Below are 22,500 nucleotides of genomic sequence, written 5' to 3'. Positions count from 1 at the left end.
CACCAGCCTGCACAGTGGTAACAAGGCATGATGGATCCATGTTCTCATTCTGTTTACGCCAAATTCTGACTCTACCATTTGAATGTCTCAACAGAAATCGAGACTCATCAGACCAGGCAACATTTTTCCAGTCTTCAACTGCCCAATTTTGGTGAGCTTGTGCAAATTGTAGCCTCTTTTTCCTATTTGTAATGGAGATGAGTGGTTCCCGGTGGGGTCTTCTGCTGTTGTAGCCCATCCTCCTCAAGGTTATGCATGTGTGGCTTCACAAATGCTTTACTGCATACCTCGGTTGTAACGAGTGGTTATTTCAGTCAAAGTTGCTCTTCTATCAGCTTGAATCAGTCGGCCCATTCTCCTCTGACCTCTAGCATCAACATGGCATTTTCGCCCACTGGACTGCCACATACTGGATGTTTTTCCCTTTTCACACCATTCTTTGTAAACCCTAGAAATGGTTGTGCGTGAAAATCCCAGTAACTGAGCAGATTGTGAAATACTTGGACTGGCCCGTCTGGCACCAACAACCATGCCACGCTCAAAATTGCTTAAATCACCTTAATTTCCCATTCTGACATTCAGTTTGGAGTTCATGAGATTGTCTTGACCAGGACCACACCCCTAAATGCATTAAAGCAACTGCTATGTGATTGGTTGATTAGATAATTGCATTAATGAGAAATTGAACAGGTGTTCCTAATAATCCTTTAGGTGAGTGTATGTATATATATATATATATATATATATATATATATATATATATATATATATATATATACACATATATGTAGACTTAAACCGATTATGACCGCAGCAATCCAAGCTGTGAGAAAACACTAAAAAGGAGGCGTGTCAGACGTCGTGGTACATTTTCTGATGCAGCTAGACGAAAACAACTTTGTGACGCTGCCGCCAAATACACAAAACAATTACTTTGACAATCATGTTACGTTATTTTTAAAATGTTTCCTTTTCTTTTTCATAACTTCTTTAACACACTACTTCTCCGCTGCGAAGCGCGGGTATTTTGCTAGTATATGTATACACACACACACACTATATATATATATATATATATATATATATATATATATATATATATATATATATATATATATATATATATATATATATATATATATACTCTCAGCAAAAAAAGAAACGCCCCTTTTTCAGGACTGTGTATTTCAACAATAATGTTTTAAAAATCCAAATAACTTTACAGATCTTCATTGTAAAGGGTTTAAACAATGTTTTCCATGCATGTTCATTTAACCATAATCAATTAATTAACATGCACCTGTGGAATGGTCGTTAAGACCTTAACAGCTTTCAGAAAGTAGGCATTTAAGGTCACAGTTCTAAAAACGCAGGACACTAATGAGACTTGCCTACCGACTGTGAAAAACACCCAAAGAAAGATGCCCAGGGTCCCTGCTCATCTGCGTGAATGTGCATTAGGCATGCTGCAGGGAGGCATGAGGACTGCTGATGTTGGTAGGGCAATAAATTGCCATGTCTGCACTGTGAGACGCCTATGACAACGCTACAGGGAGACAGGAAGGACAGCTGATCATCCTCGCAGTAGAAGACCACGTGTAACAACACCTGCACAGGATCGGTACATCCGAATATCACACCTGCGTGACAGGTACAGGATGGCCACAACAACTGCCCGATTCACACCAGGAACACACAATCCCTCCATCAGAGCTCACACTGTCCGCAATAGGCTGAGAGAGGCTGGACTGAGGGCTTGTAGGCCTGTTGTCCTTAGCAGACATCACCAGCAACAACGCCGCCTATGGGCACAAACCCACCTTCGCTGGACCAGACAGGAGTGGCAAAAAGTGCTCTTCACTAATGAGTCACGGTTTTGTCTCACCAGGGGTGATGGACGGATTCGTGTTTATCGTCTAAGGAATGAGCGTTACACCGAGGCCTGTACCCTGGAGCGGGATCGATTTGGATCGTTGGCTAGGGCCATTCCCCCCTGAAATGTCCAGAAACTTGCAGGTGCCTTGGTGGAAGAGTGGGGTAACATCTCACAGCAAGAACTGACAAATCTGGTCCAGTCCATGAGGAGGAGATGCACTGCAGTACTTCAAGCAGCTGGTGGCCACACCACATACTGACTGGTACTTTTGACTTTGAGCCTCCCTTCATTCAGGGACACATTGTGAAACATTTTTAGTTTATGTCTTATGGTGTTGACTCTTTTAGTGTTCATACAAATATTTACACATTAAGTTTACTGAAAGTAAAAACAGTTGAAAGTCAGAGGACGTTTCTTTTTGCTGAGTATATATATATATATATATATATATATATATATATATATACACATATACACACTGTCTCAGTATATCATTTTTTGCATATTGAGCAGCACTAGATGTATATAGTCAGAGGTGTCACTAGCATACTTTATGACACCATAATAAAGATAAATTCAAATGGAGTTGCAGGCCATGTATTGTGTGGGAGTTAACAGATAAAATATATGCTTTTCTAGGCGTTTTAAGTGCTGCTGTAGCACTTAGGAGCTCATCATTACATCACAAAAATACTATAGGTATATATGTAGAAACAGAACACAACGGGCAGCATATATGAAACACAAAAATGTTACATGGAAACTGAGCTTTAGACTGTGAATTTTGTACCCATGTATAGGTCCTAATAACATTTACTGTAGTGATCAGTTAATCAATAAAATACTACACAGATATTCCAGCTGAGAACACCCGCACAGCAGTCACTTTGTAGGCATTTCCTTATTAAGAAAGGACACAACTGAATTTCCTAATATAATGGACTTTAAAAGGTATCCATATATGGGTATATGCCTGTTTTGCATCCACTGATGTCTTCCGTAATACATTTTATAAACATGTGGCACTATTTCTATTTTCTAAGAGCTGAAAATAATACTTCAGAATGCCCGTCAGACACAATTTAAAAACAAAGTAAAAAGGCAGACATGTCCATGCCAAGGTCACTGTTATTAAATAATCAGATCTAATGGTAGCACAATACACACTCAGAGTCATAAATAGCTGCCATCCATGACGGAGTAGAAAAGCTAGGCATTTGTGGGAGGTTAACTGGTAGATTTGGAACTTTAGGGAGATTCACATTTGGTAGATTCACATTGGGCAGATTACTTGTTAAACTCCTGTGGAAGAAAGAAAGAGACAGAAAGAAAATACCATAACAGTGGTAATGCAGATGTGATAGAAGCAATGTGACACTTAACCAACTTGGCAAAAGGCACAGCAACACAAACAAAGAGGTAGGAGGCATTTGAAATTTTGAACAAAGAATGGAAGAATGAAGGTCAACATTTGCAGTGGATACTTGAATGGTGAAGGGAAGGGAAAGCAAACAAATATATAAATAAACAAAAAAAGAAAATAGTCTCTTCTATAAAACTTGAAACACTGCAATCTTTTAAAGAGATAAGAAACAAATACAGTTTGGTGCCATTCTGGTTACACTTACAGTTTCAGATGACTTTTCAAAGCATAAACTATGGAGATTTGTTTAAAGAAATAAAATAAAGATGAGTTGAAATAAGAACAATGGAATGTATTGTAGCTCTATAACATTCTGAATATCCTGCACAGAAACAAAAAAGTTTAAAAGCTTTGTAAAGCTGACAGTGACATTTATTTTACAAATGTCACACAATTCAATTGATCTACCTTGAAGAATACAGCTGACTCATTCCTCAAAATGCTACAAAAACATTCTGTATTAGCATTGCTTTAGAAAAGCCTGGATTAAATTCACTAGAAAATCCAAATGCACTTATTGCAGTTGTGCTTAATGTTATTTTTTTGTCACTTACCTCTGTTCTCTAGGGTAGAAATAGTGGCATCTGTGAATTGTGGAGTGCAAGCATCATTGCTAGCAAAAAAAAAAGCGTGTATAGCTCAAGGAAAAACGAGAGCTTATTTACAGCGTGAAATGCCTGGCTAACCCGTGCTTTATAGGCCAGCACATTTACATACGTTTTGCTCAGCAACATGGCAAGAAAGTAGGTCATATTGTAACCATCTAACTTCTTGCATGACAAACTCAATATTTATTGTCTTGGGCAATAAAGAGCTGACATCCAAATGTGCACTATGATCTTCATATACAGTATATTTTTAATTTAGGGGATTTAATATAATTACTTGTGCAATGTCACCATATCATAGTAAAGAGCTAAATTGGCAGACACACATTGAATTGTAGAAGTAACCCCACTTTTCATAATAGTAAAGATGATAATAAAATATTCATCTTTTTTTTTTACTCTGTTCATCTGTCAGTTTAATATTATATATTATATTAAGAAGGATCACAGGGTGTCACACAACAAAATCAAGAAGCACTCTATACTTTGTAATTTAAACAAAGGAACATAATCATTGTTTGCAAGAACATTGGTTTCCAAATTTTTCTGGCAACAAACTTGTCTTTATATATCCAAGAAAACATTCACACTATAGCCAACCTCATCTTAAATTATCATCTAATCAGCTTATTAAAATTTAAGTTATAAATGTTATTATGTATCACTAAAAGTGTAAACCATAATCACTTTAGATTAATAATCACTGAATACAAAACAATTTTAAAGTGAAAGATTTAACAATGAAGCACAAATTCTTTCGACAGTTCATTAGATTCCCTAGCTACACTGCTCCCGTTTTATTGAGGCAGAAGAACAAAGACAAGAAAGGAAAATATTTCATCCACAATTGATCAAACTCAGTTTTCAAAAATAACCCAAACTGCATATGATTTTAAGCGCTGCTTCTTGCATTTAATCTGCATTAGGGCAAGCAACAAACAGTTTGCCAATTAATCAGTTAATTAATCAGACTCTAAACCAATCAATCAGGTGGTTAAACAGTACGTCAATCAAGCATTGTACACCAGTCAATAAGAGACAATCAATCAATCAATTATTCACTCAATAAACAGACAATCGATCATTTAGGCAGGAGGTTTAGCAATTAGTTAATCAAGCAGTCATTGCTCAAACAATTAAGTTACCAATTTAGAAAACTAACTAAAATAGAATCAATTGATAACTTATTGCTTATTACTAAATTTTGCTTTTTTCAGTCACAGACATTTCATAGTTTTAATGTGTCTTTATGTCTTTATTTGAGAACCAATGTTCTATTACCAATATGATTAGTACCACAGTCTGTTACTTTTATTTATTTTGGGTGTGTGAACCAGATCAGAATTAAAAAGAAAAGCAAACAAGATAAAAACCACCAGCTAATTTTGCTTACCCTGAAAAGACATTTTGAAATTGAGAATCAATCCAACAAAGTGTTGTAATCTTGAGGCACCCCTTTCCCCCAGAACACAAAACTAAGGAACTTTCAGTTCAGGTATATGTACAGCACAGCACTTAAGCTTGTGCAGCCAAAAATCCCTCTGTGTTTACTTTTATTTATGTCAACAATATCCTGCTGACATCAGGGGTCCAGTTATTTCTTAAATGTAAAATTCTGAAGACGTACTAAAATTCTTGTCTGAATTCAAGTTGTGTTTGAACACAAACTGAACATGATGTCTTCGTGTTTACCAATATTAAGGCATTCAAGGGGTCTAAATCATTGACTATTGAGCACTGACACTAATAAGATGTCTCTGTCTATGTAGGTAGCTCTATCTTCTATGTTTCCTGTCTTTACTTTCTAACCAGTGGTCTCCAAATGCAATCTGTATCAAAGAAAGTTCTCTTACTTTACAGGCTCCCACGATTCCCGCTCAAAGCCCCTATGAATTGATTGCGCAATTGAAGACTCCATCAGGTCGACATATCTAACCACAAGTGGAGCAAAGAGATCTTGAAGATGTTTGTGGAACTTTCCATTGCACAAATTATCTGTAAGAAGATAAGAAAGATATTCACAGTGAGAACATTTTCTTTTAGCTAAAGATTCACCAACATTTTATTATTCTGCTGTGGGCTACGTTCCTAACTTCTATGTGGATTCGTATCCTCACTCTTCTTAGGTAATGACAACATTGCAATCATTCCCTGGGTAAAAGTAAAGTCACTGATAAATATGAACCCTCATCTAGCTAACTGAAGGTGGCCATTTTTATTTCAACAATGTAAATGAGCATGGACAGCCCAGGATATGTTGTGATAAACTCAGGGCGTCAGTGAGCCCCAAAACCCAACATGATCACAAAAACACAGTCCTTTATCAAAAATAAACTAAGGTTTTATTTAAATACCTCCGAAAATATTACCAATACACACAAAAACACTGGTCTTTTTCTCTCCGCAATATGTTCTCTCACCACTGCACTGCCCTCCTCCAGTCAAGTGTTGCCTTACAACCACCCAGCTCCGACTCATCTGAGTAAGGGAGTGTGGTCCCTTTTATTACAGACCTGGAAGTACTTCTGGTGCCAGGGTGATTGCCTTCCGTGTCACACTGAAGTACATTATTTGAGTAGGGAGATTGTTTCCTTGGAACACCCTCTTGCGGCACCCTGTAAACCCAGCAGGGCTGCCCTGCCTGACTACATTTCCCAGCATGCCCTGCTAGCTTTCCACTGAGTGGGGATATCCGGGACAGCTGCCATCTAGCGTGCTGGGGGAATGACAGTTCCTTAGCGATCTCTCTGCTTTTGTAGGGGCTGTCTGTCCATTTCTTCCTTCTGGGTCTGCTTCCTTTACTGGCCGGGATGTCAGTCCAGCCAGTGTGGCATCTAAAATGTCCATGTGACTCCCTAAGGATGCTTTGGTGAGACAATAGTGAATGGATAACTCAGCATTATGCACAGGTAACCCACACAAAACAAAATCAAAATTGCAAACTTATGACTTTTCTTTTTTAATTATTAATCAGTGGTAGAAAAATATGACTTTGTATGTCTGTCAAGTTTATTTTATTTTGCTGTAGATTTCCAAATGCAGTACTTAACCAAAAAAAAAAAAAATCTACAAAAGGTAACAGATTTTGAGTATAGCTGATTACTGCATGTCAGACTACCAGGATTTTATTTTATACAGGCGAAACACATGTAAAAAATGAAATATTATCTACTGTATGTTTTATCAGTTAGTCAAACAGTGAGCTGCCTTATTTGTATACTAATAATGCCACTGTACTTAATAAAGGTAGCACCCTCACTGACTATATGCATTCGAGCAAAAGCAAAGCCTACTGCAGGAGGTAGTACAAAATGATATTACTATTCTGAAAGTGAGCAGCAATAAAGCATTCTAGGCTAAAGGAATGTTTCTTGGGCTCAGCTGGTTTATTTCTTATTTTTGTCTCAGAGGGAGGCATGGAGAGTGCAAAGTTCTGAAAGCAATCATTATATTAAGATCATTGGAAATAGACTGATAACTAACAGCAGACAGTTTGGATTCAGTTGATCATTTGGCAAAGCAACCCCCCAAACACTCTGTTTATAAAATGAAGCTGGCAAGTTTTCCACTATATGTCACAAAATGTTCACTAACAAATGGGTAAATAGATTAACAAAAGAGAAAAGATGTCTCGCCATTCAGTACTGTGTAAGGTTTGAAATTATTAAATTTTTGATTTTCTTTTAAATTTTCTTGATTTTAAATGCTCATTCTGTACCAATAAACAGACAGGGAACTGGTATTTAAATATATTACAAAATTCTATCTGATCATTTTTTGTTAGCAATTTGGGTGGCACTGCTGTTTTTAGTGAGCTCTGTAATATCACCAACCAACTGCTACTAATTAAAATGTATAGAAACCTGTTTAAAGCTTGTCAATTCTCAAAAAGAATTTGCAAAACCTGCTGTGATTAGTCAGTCCCTTGGGGGGGCTCATTGAACACTGCCCTGCAATTGGCTGGACAAGATAACCGGTTTTAGTGACTCACACTCACATTGTTAAAGTATCTTCCACCAGCTGTACCCTGGGCCGTGTCTAAATCAAGCTCATTATTTCCTGAACATCAAGCACCTGGAGTCTTAGACAAATCAGTCTGTCATTTAGGCCACTAGCAGTGATACAGTGTATATCAGCTTTCAATATTATCTGCTCCAAATATATTCAAGAGCCGCAAACACCTTTAGCTTTTGTAAAAAATATACTACATATATAAACAATTTAAGAGTAAACCCAATACACAAAAATGTCATGTATGTATATAGATATACTGTATATAAGATATACCTGTATCTATCTACACACAAACACACACACACATATTATATATATATATATATATATATATATATATAGTGGTGTGAAAAACTATTTGCCCCCTTCCTGATATTCTTTTGCATGTTTGTCACACAAAATGTTTCTGATCATCAAACACATTTAACCATTAGTCAAATATAACACAAGTAAACACAAAATGCAGTTTTTAAATGACAGTTTTTATTATTTAGGGAGAAAAAAAATCCAAACCTACATGGCCCTGTGTGAAAAAGTAATTGCCCCCTGAACCTAATAACTGGTTGGGCCACCCTTAGCAACAATAACTGCAATCAAGCGTTTGCGATAACTTGCATAGATTCTTTTACAGCGCTCTGGAAGAATTTTGGCCCACTCATCTTTGCAGAATTGTTGTAATTCAGCTTTATTTGAGGGTTTTCTAGCATGAACCACCTTTTTAAGATCATGCCATGGCATCTCAATTGGATTGAGGTTAGGACTTTGACTAGGCCACTCCAAAGTCTTCATTTTGTTTTTCTTCAGCCATTCAGAGGTGGATTTGCTGGTGTATTTTGGGTCATTGTCCTGCTGCAGCACCCAAGATTGCTTCAGCTTGAGTTGACGAACAGATGGCCGGACATTCTCCTTCAGGATTTTTTGGTAGACAGTAGAATTCATGGTTCCATCTATCACAGCAAGCCTTCCAGGTCCTGAAGCAGCAAAAGAACCCCAGACCATCACACTACCACCACCATATTTTACTGTTGGTATGATGTTCTTTTTCTGAAATTCTGTGTTCCTTTTACGCCAGATGTAACGGGACATTTGCCTTCCAAAAAGTTCAACTTTTGTCTCATCAGTCCACAAAAGTATTTTCTCAAAAGTCTTGGCGATCATTTAGATGTTTCTTAGCAAAATTGAGACGAGCCCTAATGTTCTTTTTGCTTAACAGTGGTTTGCGTCTTGGAAATCTGCCATGCAGGCCGTTTTTGCCCAGTCTCTTTCTTATGGTGGAGTCGTGAACACTGACCTTAATTGAGGCAAGTGAGGCCTGCAGTTCTTTAGACGTTGTCCTGGGGTCTTTTGTGACCTCTCGGATGAGTTGTCTCTGTGCTCTTGGGGTAATTTTGGTTGGCTGGCCACTCCTGGGAAGGTTTACCACTGTTCCATGTTTTTGCCATTTGTGGATAATGGCTCTCACTGTGGTTCGCTGGAGTCCCAGAGCTTTAGAAATGGCTTTATAACCTTTACCAGACTGATAGATCTCAATTACTTCTGTTCTCATTTGTTCCTGAATTTCTTTGGATCTTGGCATGATGTCTAGCTTTTGAGGTGCTTTTGGTCTACTTCTCTGTGTCAAGCAGCTCCTATTTAAGTGATTTCTTGATTGAAACAGGTGTGGCAGTAATCAGGCCTGGGGGTGGCTACGGAAATTGAACTCAGGTGTGATACACCACAGTTAGGTTATTTTTAACAAGGGGCAATTACTTTTTCACACAGGGCCATGTAGGTTTGGATTTTTTCTCCCTAAATAATAAAACCATCATTTAAAAACTGCATTTTGTGTTTACTTGTGTTATATTTGACTAATGGTTAAATGTGTTTGATGATCAGAAACATTTTGTGTGACAAACATGCAAAAGAATAAGAAATCAGGAAGGGGCAAATAGTTTTTCACACCACTGTGTATATATATATATATATATATATATATATATATATATATATATATATATATATATATATACACACACACACATATATACATATAAACATACAGTATACACATATATATATATATATATATACATACATATATATATATATATATATATATATTATATATATATATATATATATATATATATATATATATATATATATATATATATATATATATATATATATATATATATATATATATATATATATATATATATATATATATATATATATATATACACACACACACATATACTAGACATTAAGCCTGTTAAAATAACGGGTGCTAGAACAGTCTATATTAAATGGCAAGGGACCTTCACCTCATTCTGTTTCTTGTCTTAATTTTTTTTTTGTCAAAAATATTTTTGCAAGAAGACTAAAGTAAAATAATAATAAAAAATAAAATAGAAACGTATATGACAACACAGTAAGTATAATTAATATTGTCTTAGTGTAAAACTTAGTGTAACAATCTGTAGGACACAATATCTGAAGAAGATATTTAGGAAAAATCTTCAATTTTTTTACCTCATGAAATGTTTCTATAAAATTTCATTACAGACATTTCTCATAAATATTCTGTCTGAGTTTGGCAACAGTTTGCCTTGATAAGGACCATCTACAACCTTGACAACATCTGGAAAACTTCCAACTCTTGATAAGGCAATATATAACTGACCGTGGCTGAATACTGGTTCTAGCAAGTAAATGGCAACTTTTTCTAAGGTTTGCTCTTCTGAGTCTCTCTTTTAGCGTTTTACTGAAGGTCATGTTCATTTTCTTCGATCGATCTATTTGCTCGTATTTTTCTTTGTCTTTCAGCCTTTCTTGTGTTGATGTTTACTTGTTGAGCTGACCGTTCTTCCAGAAGATGTTGCTTATATAGGATTTGATTGTCCGTTTCTTTTGTCCTACTTGACGTGTCCTTTTTTTAGGGTGGCATGTTGTTAGTAGATAAGTCTGTAATATTTTCTCTTACAGTAATACTGGCTTGTATGTGGCTGCAATATGAGTCACTATATTGTGTGTCTTTAATTTTCTCTCGCAGTAATACTGGTTTTTATTTCCGCAAAATGCCTGTAATTTTCTCTGACAGTAATACTGCCTTTGTTGTCTGTAATATGACTTTAATTTTCTGTCACAACATTGGGCAATCAGCAGAGTGTCCCCAGCAACTGATTTAATGTGTGGTGTGTAGCTGATAATCGGGCCCGTGGCGTCTCCCTAGCAAGTACTGTTTAGTTCCCCAGCAAGTATTTTGATCTGTGCTGGCGTGCAGCTGATTATTGTATGTGCGGCGTCTCCCCAGCAATGGATTTTATGTGCGCCGCCGCAACTACCCAATTGGCACTCTCCCCAGCAATGTTATCCTTTATTTCTTATCATGCGCAGCCGTGGCGAGGCCATTCACTGTGTGCCCAGCTTCCAGTGTTTGTGCGTCCACTGTGCCGTGCGCATGGGCGGGTCACCAGAAGACACACACACACACACACACGGACACCTGGACGCACACAGGGGTTTTATTAAACAGGGTACATATATCTACATATATCTAATATATCTTTTCAAGTTCTATTTAGTTGAACAAATATCTTTGGTTGGAATGTAAGGCGAATTTACTCTTTACATTTGTATGGTGAAGAAAAATTTATGCAATAATGCCTACATTTAACTTACATTCCTACCAAAGATATTTCTGTCGACTAAATAAAAATTCCTTCTATTTAAAATTTAAATAGAACTTGAACATATATGATAGTTCATAACATCCACGCAGACTTGCACGTAAGAGCGGGAGTCATCCGTTTTAACAAACAACGTATTGCACTGATACGAAATAGCCTGCCCAGTAAACCGCAACACCGCCGGGAACACCGGCACACCGTGTCTACTAAACACTAAGAAACACTAAAGGAAAAAATACTATTCAGTAAGTACCACGTCTAGTAAACAGTAAATCAATAAAGGAGAGAGAGGACTAAACACTAAGGAAAAAGAACGGCAAGACCACGTCAGCTGCGGAGCTCAGCTCAGAGCGAAATGAAGGGAATGAAATGACGTGAATGGGAGGGAAGATAATCACGTGACTCCCCCACCCGCCTTCACTCTCCGTCCCTCCACAAACACAGTCTCTCGGATCCCAACTCTCCTTTATATGTATAGATATGTAGATATGTATGTATATGTATATATATATATATATATATATATATATATATATATATATATATATATATATGTTATATATATATATATATATATATATATATACTGCTCAAAAGAATTAAAGGAACACTTTTTAATCAGAGTATAGCATCAAGTCAATGAAACTTATGAGATATTAATCTGGTCAGTTAAGTAGCAGAGGGGTTGTTAATCAGTTTCAGCTGCTGTGGTGTTAATAAAATTAACAACAGATGCACTAGAGGGGCAACAATGAGATGACCCCAAAACAGGAATGGTTTAACAGGTGGAGGCCACTGACATTTTCCTCCTCATCTTTTCTGACTGTTTCTTCACTAGTTTTGCATTTGGCTACAGTCAGTGTCACTACTGGTAGCATGAGGTGATACCTGGACCCTACAGAGGTTGCACAGGTAGTCCAACTTCTCCAGGATGGCACATCAATACGTGTCATTGCCAGAAGGTTTGCTGTGTCTCCCTACACAGTCTCAAGGGCATGGAGGAGATTCTAGGAGACAAGCAGTTACTTTAGGAGAGCTGGAGAGGGCCATAGAAGGTCCATAACCCATCAGCAGGACCAGTATCTGCTCCTTTGGGCAAGGAGGAACAGGATGAGCACTGCCAGAGCCCTACAAAATGACCTCCAGCAGGCCACTGGTGTGAATGTCTCTGACCAAACAACCAGAAAGACTTCATGAGGGTGACCCAAGGGCCCCATGTCCTCTAATGGGCCCTGAGCTCACTGCCCAGCAGCATGCAGCTCGATTGGCATTCGCCATAGAATACCAGAATTGGCAGATGCACCACTGGTGCCCTGTGCTTTTTACAGATGAGAGCAGGTTCACCCTGAGCACGTGACAGAAGTGAAAGGGTCTGGAGAAGCCATGGGGAACATTATGCTGCCTGTAACATCGTTCAGCATGAGCAGTTTGGTGGTGGGTTAATGATTGTCTGGGGAGGCATATCCATGGAGGGTCACACAGACCGCTACAGGCTTGACAAAGGCACCTTGGCTGCCATTAGGTATCAGGATGAAATCCTTGGACCCATTGTCAGACCCTACGCTGGTGCAGTAGGTCCTGGTTTCCTTCTAATGCACAACAATGCCCGGCCTCATGTGGCAAGAGTATGCAGGCAGTACCTGGAGGATGAAGGAATTGAAACAATTGAATGGCCTTCACAATCCCCTGACTTAAACCCAATAGAACATCTGTGGGACATTATGTTTCGGTCCATTAGGCGCCGCCAGGTTGCTCCTCAGACTGTACAACAGCTCAGGGATGCCCTCATACAGATCTGGGAGGAAATGCCACAAGACACCATCCGTCGTCTCATTAGGAGCATGCCCCGATGTTGTCAAGTATGCATACAAGCTCGTGGGGGCCACACAAGATACTGAAAAGCATTTTGAGTAGCAGAAATTAAGTTTTTGAAAAAATGGACTAGCCTGCCACATCTTCATTTCACTCTGATTTTAGGGTGTCTACACAATTGAGCCCTCTGTAGGCAGAAAACTTTTATTTCCATTAAAAGACTTGGCATCCTTTTGTTCCTAAGACATTACCCTGTCGTTATTTGTATAGATATCCAACTTCATATTGAGATCTGATGTATCTAATGTGTTCCTTTAAAGTGTTCCTTTAATTTTTGTGAGCAGTGTATATATGTATGTATGTATGTATGTATGTATGTATGTGTGTATATGTAGATATGTATATATATATTGTGGTCCCCAGCCGGGACGCCCAGGAGGACCAGAGGAGGGCTTGTGCCTCCTCCAGACCGCGAGGGGGCGTCCGTCCTGGTTATGTTGGGGGCCTCGGGTACAGGGCTTGGAAGCCCAGCCCTGTAGGGACCTGTGGCCACCGCCAGACGGCGCCCCGATGCCGGAGTATCCTGTGTGGGACCCGGTCGGGGCTGGAGCCCGGCCAGGACGCCCAGGAGGACCGGAGGAGGGCTTGTGCCTCCTCCAGACCGCAAGAGGGCGATCGCCTTGGTTGTATTGGGGGCCATAGGTAGAGGGCTTGGAAGCCCAACCCTGTAGGGGCCTTGGCCACCGCCAGGTGGCGCCCAGGTGCCTGAGGAACCCTGGAGCCCAGCACTTTCGCCACACCAGGAAGTGCTGGGGGGAAGAGAACAGGGGACACCCAGACGGCTTCCGGGTGCGCAGCCGGCACTTCCGCCACACTGGGGTGTGGCCATGACTGATTGCCGGGAAGCAGCTGGAGCCCATCCGGGTTCCCATATATACCGCCTCCCTCCAGTCAGCAGTGGATGTCGGGCGGAAGAGGACAGAACTGGAGAGAGGACGGGAGGCGGCCAAGAGAAAGGCACGAAAGAGTGAGGCCTGGACATTGGGGGAATCGGTGCTGGAGGCACTGGGGTGTGTGAGTGCACAAAGGATTTGTAAATATATTGTAAATAAATAGTGTGTTGTGGAACTATGTTTTCCGTCTGCCTGTGTCCGGTTTCCAGTCCACAATATATATATATATATATATATATATATATATATATATATTGTAAAAGATGCAATAGGAGACAGCATAAAGGTTTGGGGTTTGCCGGCCCCGTATATTGCACACAATCAAGAACGAAAAATATGGTCAAAATTATAAACAAAACAGTTCATAAACTGGAGTCGGCGGCCATTTTATTAGGGAGGATCCGGAAGTGGAGGAATGCTGGGAAGGACCGTGAGGGAGGATGGGATTGATGACGTCAGGGCAAGATGGCAGAGGAAGGGCGGAAGTACCGCACTGCGGTCAAAACCCGGCTTATGGTGGAGAGAGGTCCTTTTTCCTAAGAGGAAGCAGAGGGAGTACCCCACCATTCCCTGCCGGCGAAAGTGTTCCCAGGTGAGTTCGAATCCATCTGCAGTCTCCTACTCGCGCGTGCGTGACTATATATATATATATATATATATATATATATATATATATATATATATATAGTGGTACCTCGGTATACGTCACCTTTGGAATAAGTCCAACATGGCATACGTCCTGTTTGGACACAAAAAATTTTGCTTGGTATACGACCTTTGTTTGGAATACGACTCGCGTGCTAACCTTATTTACCTCTCTCGAGACAAAGCCACGACTGCCCACGAGCGTTAGTGCGCCAGTTGCTAGCATTCAGTGAATAACCCGCGCTATAACTCTCTGTGAACTTTCACGTGTGTGATATAGCGGGTCCACAGCTCCTGTCAAAGTCCAACTTTAAAATAAATAATCACCGCGCTCGCAGCTTGGTGAGTGGGCGTGGTGGTTATGTGGCTGAAGGTTGTCAGGGCGATTAGCGATGTGGGCGTTTCTCACCAAAGTGCACTTGTGAGGGACTGTCCGCATTCATGATTAGTTCCTGGGGCTGCTTAGCTTGATAAACAGACGCGCAAGTCAGCTAGAAGGGGAGTAAAAAGAAAAAAAAGACGGGAGGTTGAGTGAGTGAGAGAGAGAGGGCTGCTTATCTTGATAAACAGAAGCGTGAGTTGGCTTGAAGGGGAGTAAAAAGAAAGAACAGACGTGAGAGAGAGAGAGAGAGCGAGCGAGAGCGCGCATGGATGAAGTGGCTGAAGCAGGCAGACCGAAGGTCAGCTGCAAGTAGGGCGACTCCCCAGTTGGGAAGCAGACACCGGGCTTCTTGTTTTTTTTTTTTAAAGAATGCTTCCTGCTTTTAACTTTGTTGTTTTTAAGAAGACTTTTTTTCTATTGTTTTTAACCTCCACGTTTCACTTCTGATTTTATGGATTATTTATTGGAACTTTGGAGACTGCACTTTAATTTGAACACCTTGTTTTGTTAATTGTTTTAATAAAAGCACTTTGCACTTTTCACCATCCTCTTGCTTTGTTGTTACGATGAGGTTAGCAGCGAGGCACATTACCGACGGTGTAGGATTCAAGGGCTCCCCGGCAGCAGATGGGAGCATACAGCAAACCTGCATCGTCACAACGTGATTTTGTGTTTTTTTCATGTAAATTTGAATTGATTGTTGAAAAGTATGAAGGTGGCATTGTGGTGTTATGGTTCCACAGCTCGTGGAGAAAAGGCCATTGATTTTAAACAAATAATCACCGCACCCGAGGCGGCTTGGTGAGGGGGGCGTTGTTGTAGCGAGCCGCGGGGCAGTCGTCGATGTGGGCGTTTCTCACCGTGTGCACAGGTGAGGAACTGCCCACATTCGTGATTGCTCCCGTGGCTAATGCTGCAGCTGTGATGGCCCCTCACATTTTAAAAAGAAGCGCGAGTCGGTTTTAAAGGGGGAAAAAGAAAGAAATGTTCGGAGAGAGAATCGATCGGAGAGAAAGGAAAGGAGAGGACGGAGGTTATCGGGAGCAGTAGAGGAAGCAGGTCGGTGAGAGAGAGAGCCGCGAAGAGCGAGCGGACGGGCGAGCGAATGAGCGCTCGTGGGCAGCTGCGTAGAAGCTGGGTGTTAGGCCGACACCCACGTGTTTGTGTTGAGGTTGCTCCCGCTGAGTGAGCAGGTAGCGGGAGTTCCTAGAGGAAGCTGACGAGCCGCAGAAGGCCGTGGAAAGGCAGCGGAAGTCGGGAGGCTTGGTGGTGGAGTCCCCAATATGAGCGACCTGGCTATTGGGGTAATCAAGTCTCGGGACTGGGATGAGTGCCATACCGGAGCCAGGGATCGGGAGGTCTCCAGTCTTATGGGTGTGTTGTAGGAGGGCAGCTGCAGAGAGCGTCTTGCCTGCTGCTTGGCCCAAACGGGATTAGCAGGTGAGACGCTAACAGAAGAGCACCAGATTTGTTTGATGGTTTTAAAGACTGCTTCCTAAAAGAAGATTTTAACCTCTCGTTTTTAAGGATGTGTTTTTTTTCTATTTATTGATTTTTAACCTCCACGCGTTCTTTTTATGGATTATTTATTTAATGAATTTGGAAGAACTGCACTATTTATGGAACACTGTTTTTGTTTTGTTGATTTTGAATAAAAGCACTGTTTTCACTTTTAACCACCCCCTTGCTAAGATGCTCAATTATTGCCTTCACTGACTAGCTCACTCGGCAACATTATCGACGGTGTTGGGTTCATGTGCTTCCAACAGCAAAGGGAGTGTGGAGCCAGAACCCACATCGTCACAGGCATGCGTATCCGGGACATGGCTGTTGCATACCGTTTGCCAAGAACGACGGTATCTACGATTGTGAAAAACAAAGATGTTATTAAAAAGTAAAGTGAGGTAAAATTTTCATTTATTTCATCTAATTGCTTTTGTATTTATATATTTTAGTATTAAGCAGTGTTTAAATTATTTTATACAACCCCATCAATGATATGCCAATAGCAATAGGATTTTTTTTTTCATGGCAACGGATTAATTATTTTCCCATTATTTCTTACGGGAAAAATTTGTTTGGGATACATCCTGTTTGGTATAAGTCAAAGGGTCTGGAACGGATTAAGGACGTATACCGAGGTTCCACTGTATATGTATATATGTGGATGTATGTGTATATATGTATATATGTATGTGTATATGTATATATGTATGGATATGTGTATATATATATATATATATATATATGTTTATATGTGTGTGTGTATATATATATATATATATATATATGTATATATGACAGCAACACTCATCACTCACAACAGTGACAAAACAATTACATTGACAATCATGTTACGTTATTTTCAAAATGTTTCCTTTTCTTTTTCATTACTTCTTTAATGCACTACTTCTCCGCTGCAAAGCGCGGGTATTTTGCTAGTGTATGTATGTGTGTATATATATATATATATATATATATATATATATATATATATATATATATATATATATATATATATATATATACACAGACATATACAAGTATATACACATACATACATACACACATCTATACTAATAAAAGGCAAAGCCCTCACTGACTGACCGACTGACTCACTCATCACTAATTCTCCAACTTCCCGTGTAGGTAGAAGGCTGAAATTTGGCAGGCTCATTCCTTACAGCTTACTTACAAAAGTTAAGCAGGTTTCATTTTGAAATTCTACGCCTAACGATCATAACGGTCGACAACGTCCGCCATGTTGAACTTTATTATTTAGGGCCCCATCTTCACGATATTTGGTAGTCAGCTTCCCTGTGCTAACTGAAACCAATGTACGTACTTATTTTGGTGGTATGATGCCACTGTTGGCCGCCATATTGAACTTTTCAACGGTCTTTGTTACTTATGGGCCCATTTTCAAGAAATTTGGTACGCGGGTTCCCAACGCTAACTGAATCCTACTTACGTACATATATACGTCCATAGCCTGCAGCTCGGTCACCATGTAAGATGGCGTTGGGTCCCCCATCCCAACGCCTCCCACGTTGTTGGCTGCCTGCCTATATAAGGCCGTTCGTCGCTCTGGTCTCTACATTCCCTTCCTTGTTTCGCCACGGGATTCACGTCTCCCTGCTGATAACTACAGCCTTTTTATTTAATCCACGGCTTCTCCGCTGTTTTATTGTTCATTTATTACGATTAAAGTTATTGTGTAGGTATTTTAGATTTACTTTACATTGTTCAGGTACCCATTCCCTTTATCATTCCAACCGTACCCCCATTAACATGTCTATCAAGGTGATCACCATTGATCAAAGAACTGTCACTTACCAAGTGGTTTCCATTACCGGAGATGGCACCTACCTTTTCCATTCTCTTTGTTACATACTGCACGGCCAGGCTCACTGTTGATATCCGGGGGAACATTGTGTCTTATGTATTGAATGACTGGGACAGGTTCAAGGTGTGGACTGATGACGGTACAAGAGATAATTATACTACACAGGAGCACTATAAGAGTGAAATGCTTAAGCCCTTCACCTATGGTTCTGCATGCGAGTTGATGGCTTCCGCTGAATTGTTCGGTTGTCGCTTTCAAGTGTACCAAAATGGCCAAATATTTTACACCTTTCGACAACCGCCAATGCCTCTTAAACATCTTAGGTTCACAGGTGACGATTTGAGTAATGGACACTTTGAGGTTTATGGATGTTTAAACTCTCAAAAGCTGGATGTGAAGTTATCGATGAAACCGGTTGTACGCTTACAACGCTTGACAGTTGCCGAATGTCACTTCAACCCAAGTCCTGCAAATACTGTCGTAATTGAAGCAAACGATGAAACTTAAACCGATTATGACAGCAGCAATCCAAGCTGTGAGATTTGAAACAAGTTTACTGTTCACATGGCCAACTGTACGTTGCATGTTCAAGAGTAAGCTCAGCGCACAGCTTGGTCATATTACAACCAGAGAGCCGAACTCACAATGTGGTATACAAAGAGATCCTTAAATAATTATTGGCATATTTTCCCTCAGTTTAAAAAGGTTTAATTTTTATTATTAATAAAAATTTTAAGGCAGTACTTTGCCACTGCGAAGTGTGGGTATTTTGCTATATGTTTATATGTGTGTGTGTGTGCGTGTATATATATATATATCTATATATATATATATCTATATATATCTATATATATATCTATATATATATATATATCTATACTAATAAAAGGCAAAGCCCTCACTCACTCACTCACTGACTCATCACTAATTCTCCAACTTCCCGTGTGGGTGGAAGGCTGAAATTTGGCAGGTTCATTCCTTACAGCTTCCTTACAAAAGTTGGGCAGGTTTTATATCGAAATTCTACGCGTAATGGTCATAACTGGAAGCAGTTTTTCCATTTACTGTAATGGAGATGAGCTTCAACGCCGTGGGGCGGAGTTTCGTGTGACATCATCACGCCTCCCACGTAATCACGCAGTACATAGAAAACCAGGAAGACCTCAAAAAGCGCTGAAGAAAACATGCATTATATAATTGAGAAGGCAGCTAAACAATAAGAAGCGAAGCGAAAGTGACATATACAACCATATTCATGAGTTCTGCTACTGAAACAAAGCACATGTAAACCTACACTTTAAATTAAGTTCATAGACAGGCTACGCTGGCGCTTGTAATTTAGTGCCTGCCCATATAAGGTCCGTCCGTCAGCGCAATCCAATAGCAAACTGCCACGGGTAAATATTCACGGGTGAAGGACTGTGCTTATGGAGAGGAAGATGAGATGGTCAGGGTGGTGTTTGACACAAACTCAGCTAAACTGCGAGAGAAAGTTTTAAGTGCCAGGACTAAGGTAACATTAAATACAGCCATGGACATAGCACGAGATGGCACCAGCACAGCTGGGAACCTTCGATGCATGTACACCGAGTGGCTCACGGAACTGACGCAGTGCACAGATAAAAGCAACAGTTCCAAAGAGCGCTGAACAAAACCAATTACACAATTGAAAAGGCAGCAAAAATATGAAGCGCCATACATACAAGCATATTCATAAATCCAACTACTGCGGAAACAAAGCACACGTTGGAAAAGTCAATGTCCCGCTAAAGGAAGACAGTGTAAAAACCCGTGCATGCAGTGTGTCAGGTCTCAGATAAAGAAGAAGACGAGCTGTTTATTGATGCAGTAAGAAACGAATCGATGAATGAAACCTGTCATCTTTACAACGATTGACAAACACGGAATGTAACTTGAACACAACACATCCTACAAATACGAACCTGATTGAAAGAAATAATGATAATCAAATCCTTGATGACAGCAACACTCAGTAACACTCACAAAACAAATACTGTATATTGACAGTCATGTTACGCTATTTTTAAAATGTTCCCTTTTCTTTTCTAGCTTTTTAACACACTACTCTCGCTATGATACGCTGGTATATATATATATATATATATATATCCCGATCTACATACTCAATAATGGATACTTTATTCGCCATCAATGATTGTTTTGGTAAAGCCATACTCAGTGTATTCATTAGATGAACGGTAAAAAGTAAGAGGAGGGAGGATGACTTATTGAGGCATGCAGGCTGTAGTGCGCCAACTCTATCTGAATTGCGCGATCACATTTGAAAAATATATCTTTTCAAGTTCTATTTAGTCCATATGTGTCAAACTCAAGGGTCGGGCCACATCCGCCCGGCGTAATTATATCCGCCCGCGAGATCATTTTATATACTGTATTATTGTTATTAAAGCCCGGTATATGAAGCGCTGGTAACACAATAAACTACAGATCCCATAATGCAGCGCTTCAGCTGCCTTGCCTAACACTTACCGCTAATCAAGTCTACCTTATGATGCTGCAAGTTATTGCGGCTAGCTCACACGATGCTGAAGAGAAAAGTTGATTCTGAAAATAGAGCCTTTAAAACCGATGGGAGGCTGAGTATATGTTTACTGAACCCGTGTGTCTCATTTGTGGAGCTAATGTGGCTGTAATTACAGAATTTAATCTAAGACGGCACTATGAGACAAAACATCAGGGTAACCTGAAAGACCTGAATGCAATGCAGAAGATACAGAAAGCAGAAGAATTAAATAAGAATCTGACACTTCAGCGGACGTTTTACCGTGCACAATCACAAAGTGATTTCAAGTGAAGCTGCTTTTATGGGAGACACAACCACTTGCCCCACTTTCCCTGTTGCCAAGTAATGTTAAACCAAGTCGCCACTACGGTGTTCCCAACACGCACTTTGCTGATAAACTGAGCGCACTGAGTTTGCACGGCGCTTTGGTGACTTTGAAGAACAAAAAAAGTCCGTCTACATGCGGCTCGAACCTTGTGCATGTTTGGTAGCACATATCTGTGTGAGAAGCTCTTCTCAGTGATAAAGACTAACAAAACAGCACACAGGAGTCGCCTCACTGATGAGCACCTGCAATCCATCCTGAGAATCTCCACAACACAGAACCTCACACCAAACAGAAACGAACCTGTTGCCAAAAAGATGCCAGGCGTCCAGCTCTAAAATGACATATGAGCAAAGACAACTGAATGATTTGATTTGTTATTGCTGAAAGGAACACATTTTATTTATATTTCCAGGTTTTGTTATGCAGCATGTTCATATTTGAATTTGTATAATTTTGACAGGATATATTTTTATGGAGAGCAAAATCTTTTGGGATATTTAAAATCTAAGTTTATTTTTTATATAAAATTACATAAGAGTAAAGAAATTTGAATGTTTGTTCTTTTAATGTTTACTTTATTTCTAACTTGTATAATTTAGACAGGATATATTTTTATGGAGAGCAAAATATTATAAGTTGTTTAAGGTTTGAGTTGATTTATTCAGGAATAATATTCCTGTCTGGTTTTACCATTCCTACCAAAGATATTTCTGTCGACTAAATAAAAATTCCTTCTATTTAAAATTTAAATAGAACTTGAACAAATACGATAGTTCATAATATCCACGCAGACTTGCACGTAAGAGCGGTGTCATCCGTTTTAACAAACAGCGTATTGCACTGATACGAAATAGCTGTGTGTGTATATATGTAGATATGTATGTATATGTATATATA

The 22,500-nt window shown here is 39.7% G+C and overlaps 1 protein-coding gene across 16 annotated transcripts in view; it reads right to left on the bottom strand.

The window, feature by feature from the left end:
* cadpsa (Ca2+-dependent activator protein for secretion a) overlaps positions 1–22,500 on the bottom strand; it is a 364,578-nt gene that overhangs the window by 71,850 nt on the left and 270,228 nt on the right. For 10 of the 16 annotated variants that reach the window (XM_039771426.1, XM_039771431.1, XM_039771427.1 and 7 more), the window contains 2 exons: positions 5,761–5,902; positions 3,044–3,178 (listed from right to left, as the gene is read on the bottom strand). In XM_039771426.1, the coding sequence (XP_039627360.1) occupies positions 3,044–3,178; positions 5,761–5,902 (277 nt within the window). The remainder of the gene's footprint in view (positions 1–3,043; positions 3,179–5,760; positions 5,903–22,500) is intronic. The other 6 variants (XM_039771437.1, XM_039771438.1, XM_039771441.1 and 3 more) reach the window with 1 other exon arrangement.

Source organism: Polypterus senegalus, chromosome 12 (genome assembly GCF_016835505.1).
Source record: "Polypterus senegalus isolate Bchr_013 chromosome 12, ASM1683550v1, whole genome shotgun sequence".
In the NCBI taxonomy this organism is placed as follows: Eukaryota; Metazoa; Chordata; class Cladistia; order Polypteriformes; family Polypteridae; genus Polypterus; species Polypterus senegalus.
This window is presented reverse-complemented; position numbering and strand designations above follow the sequence as displayed.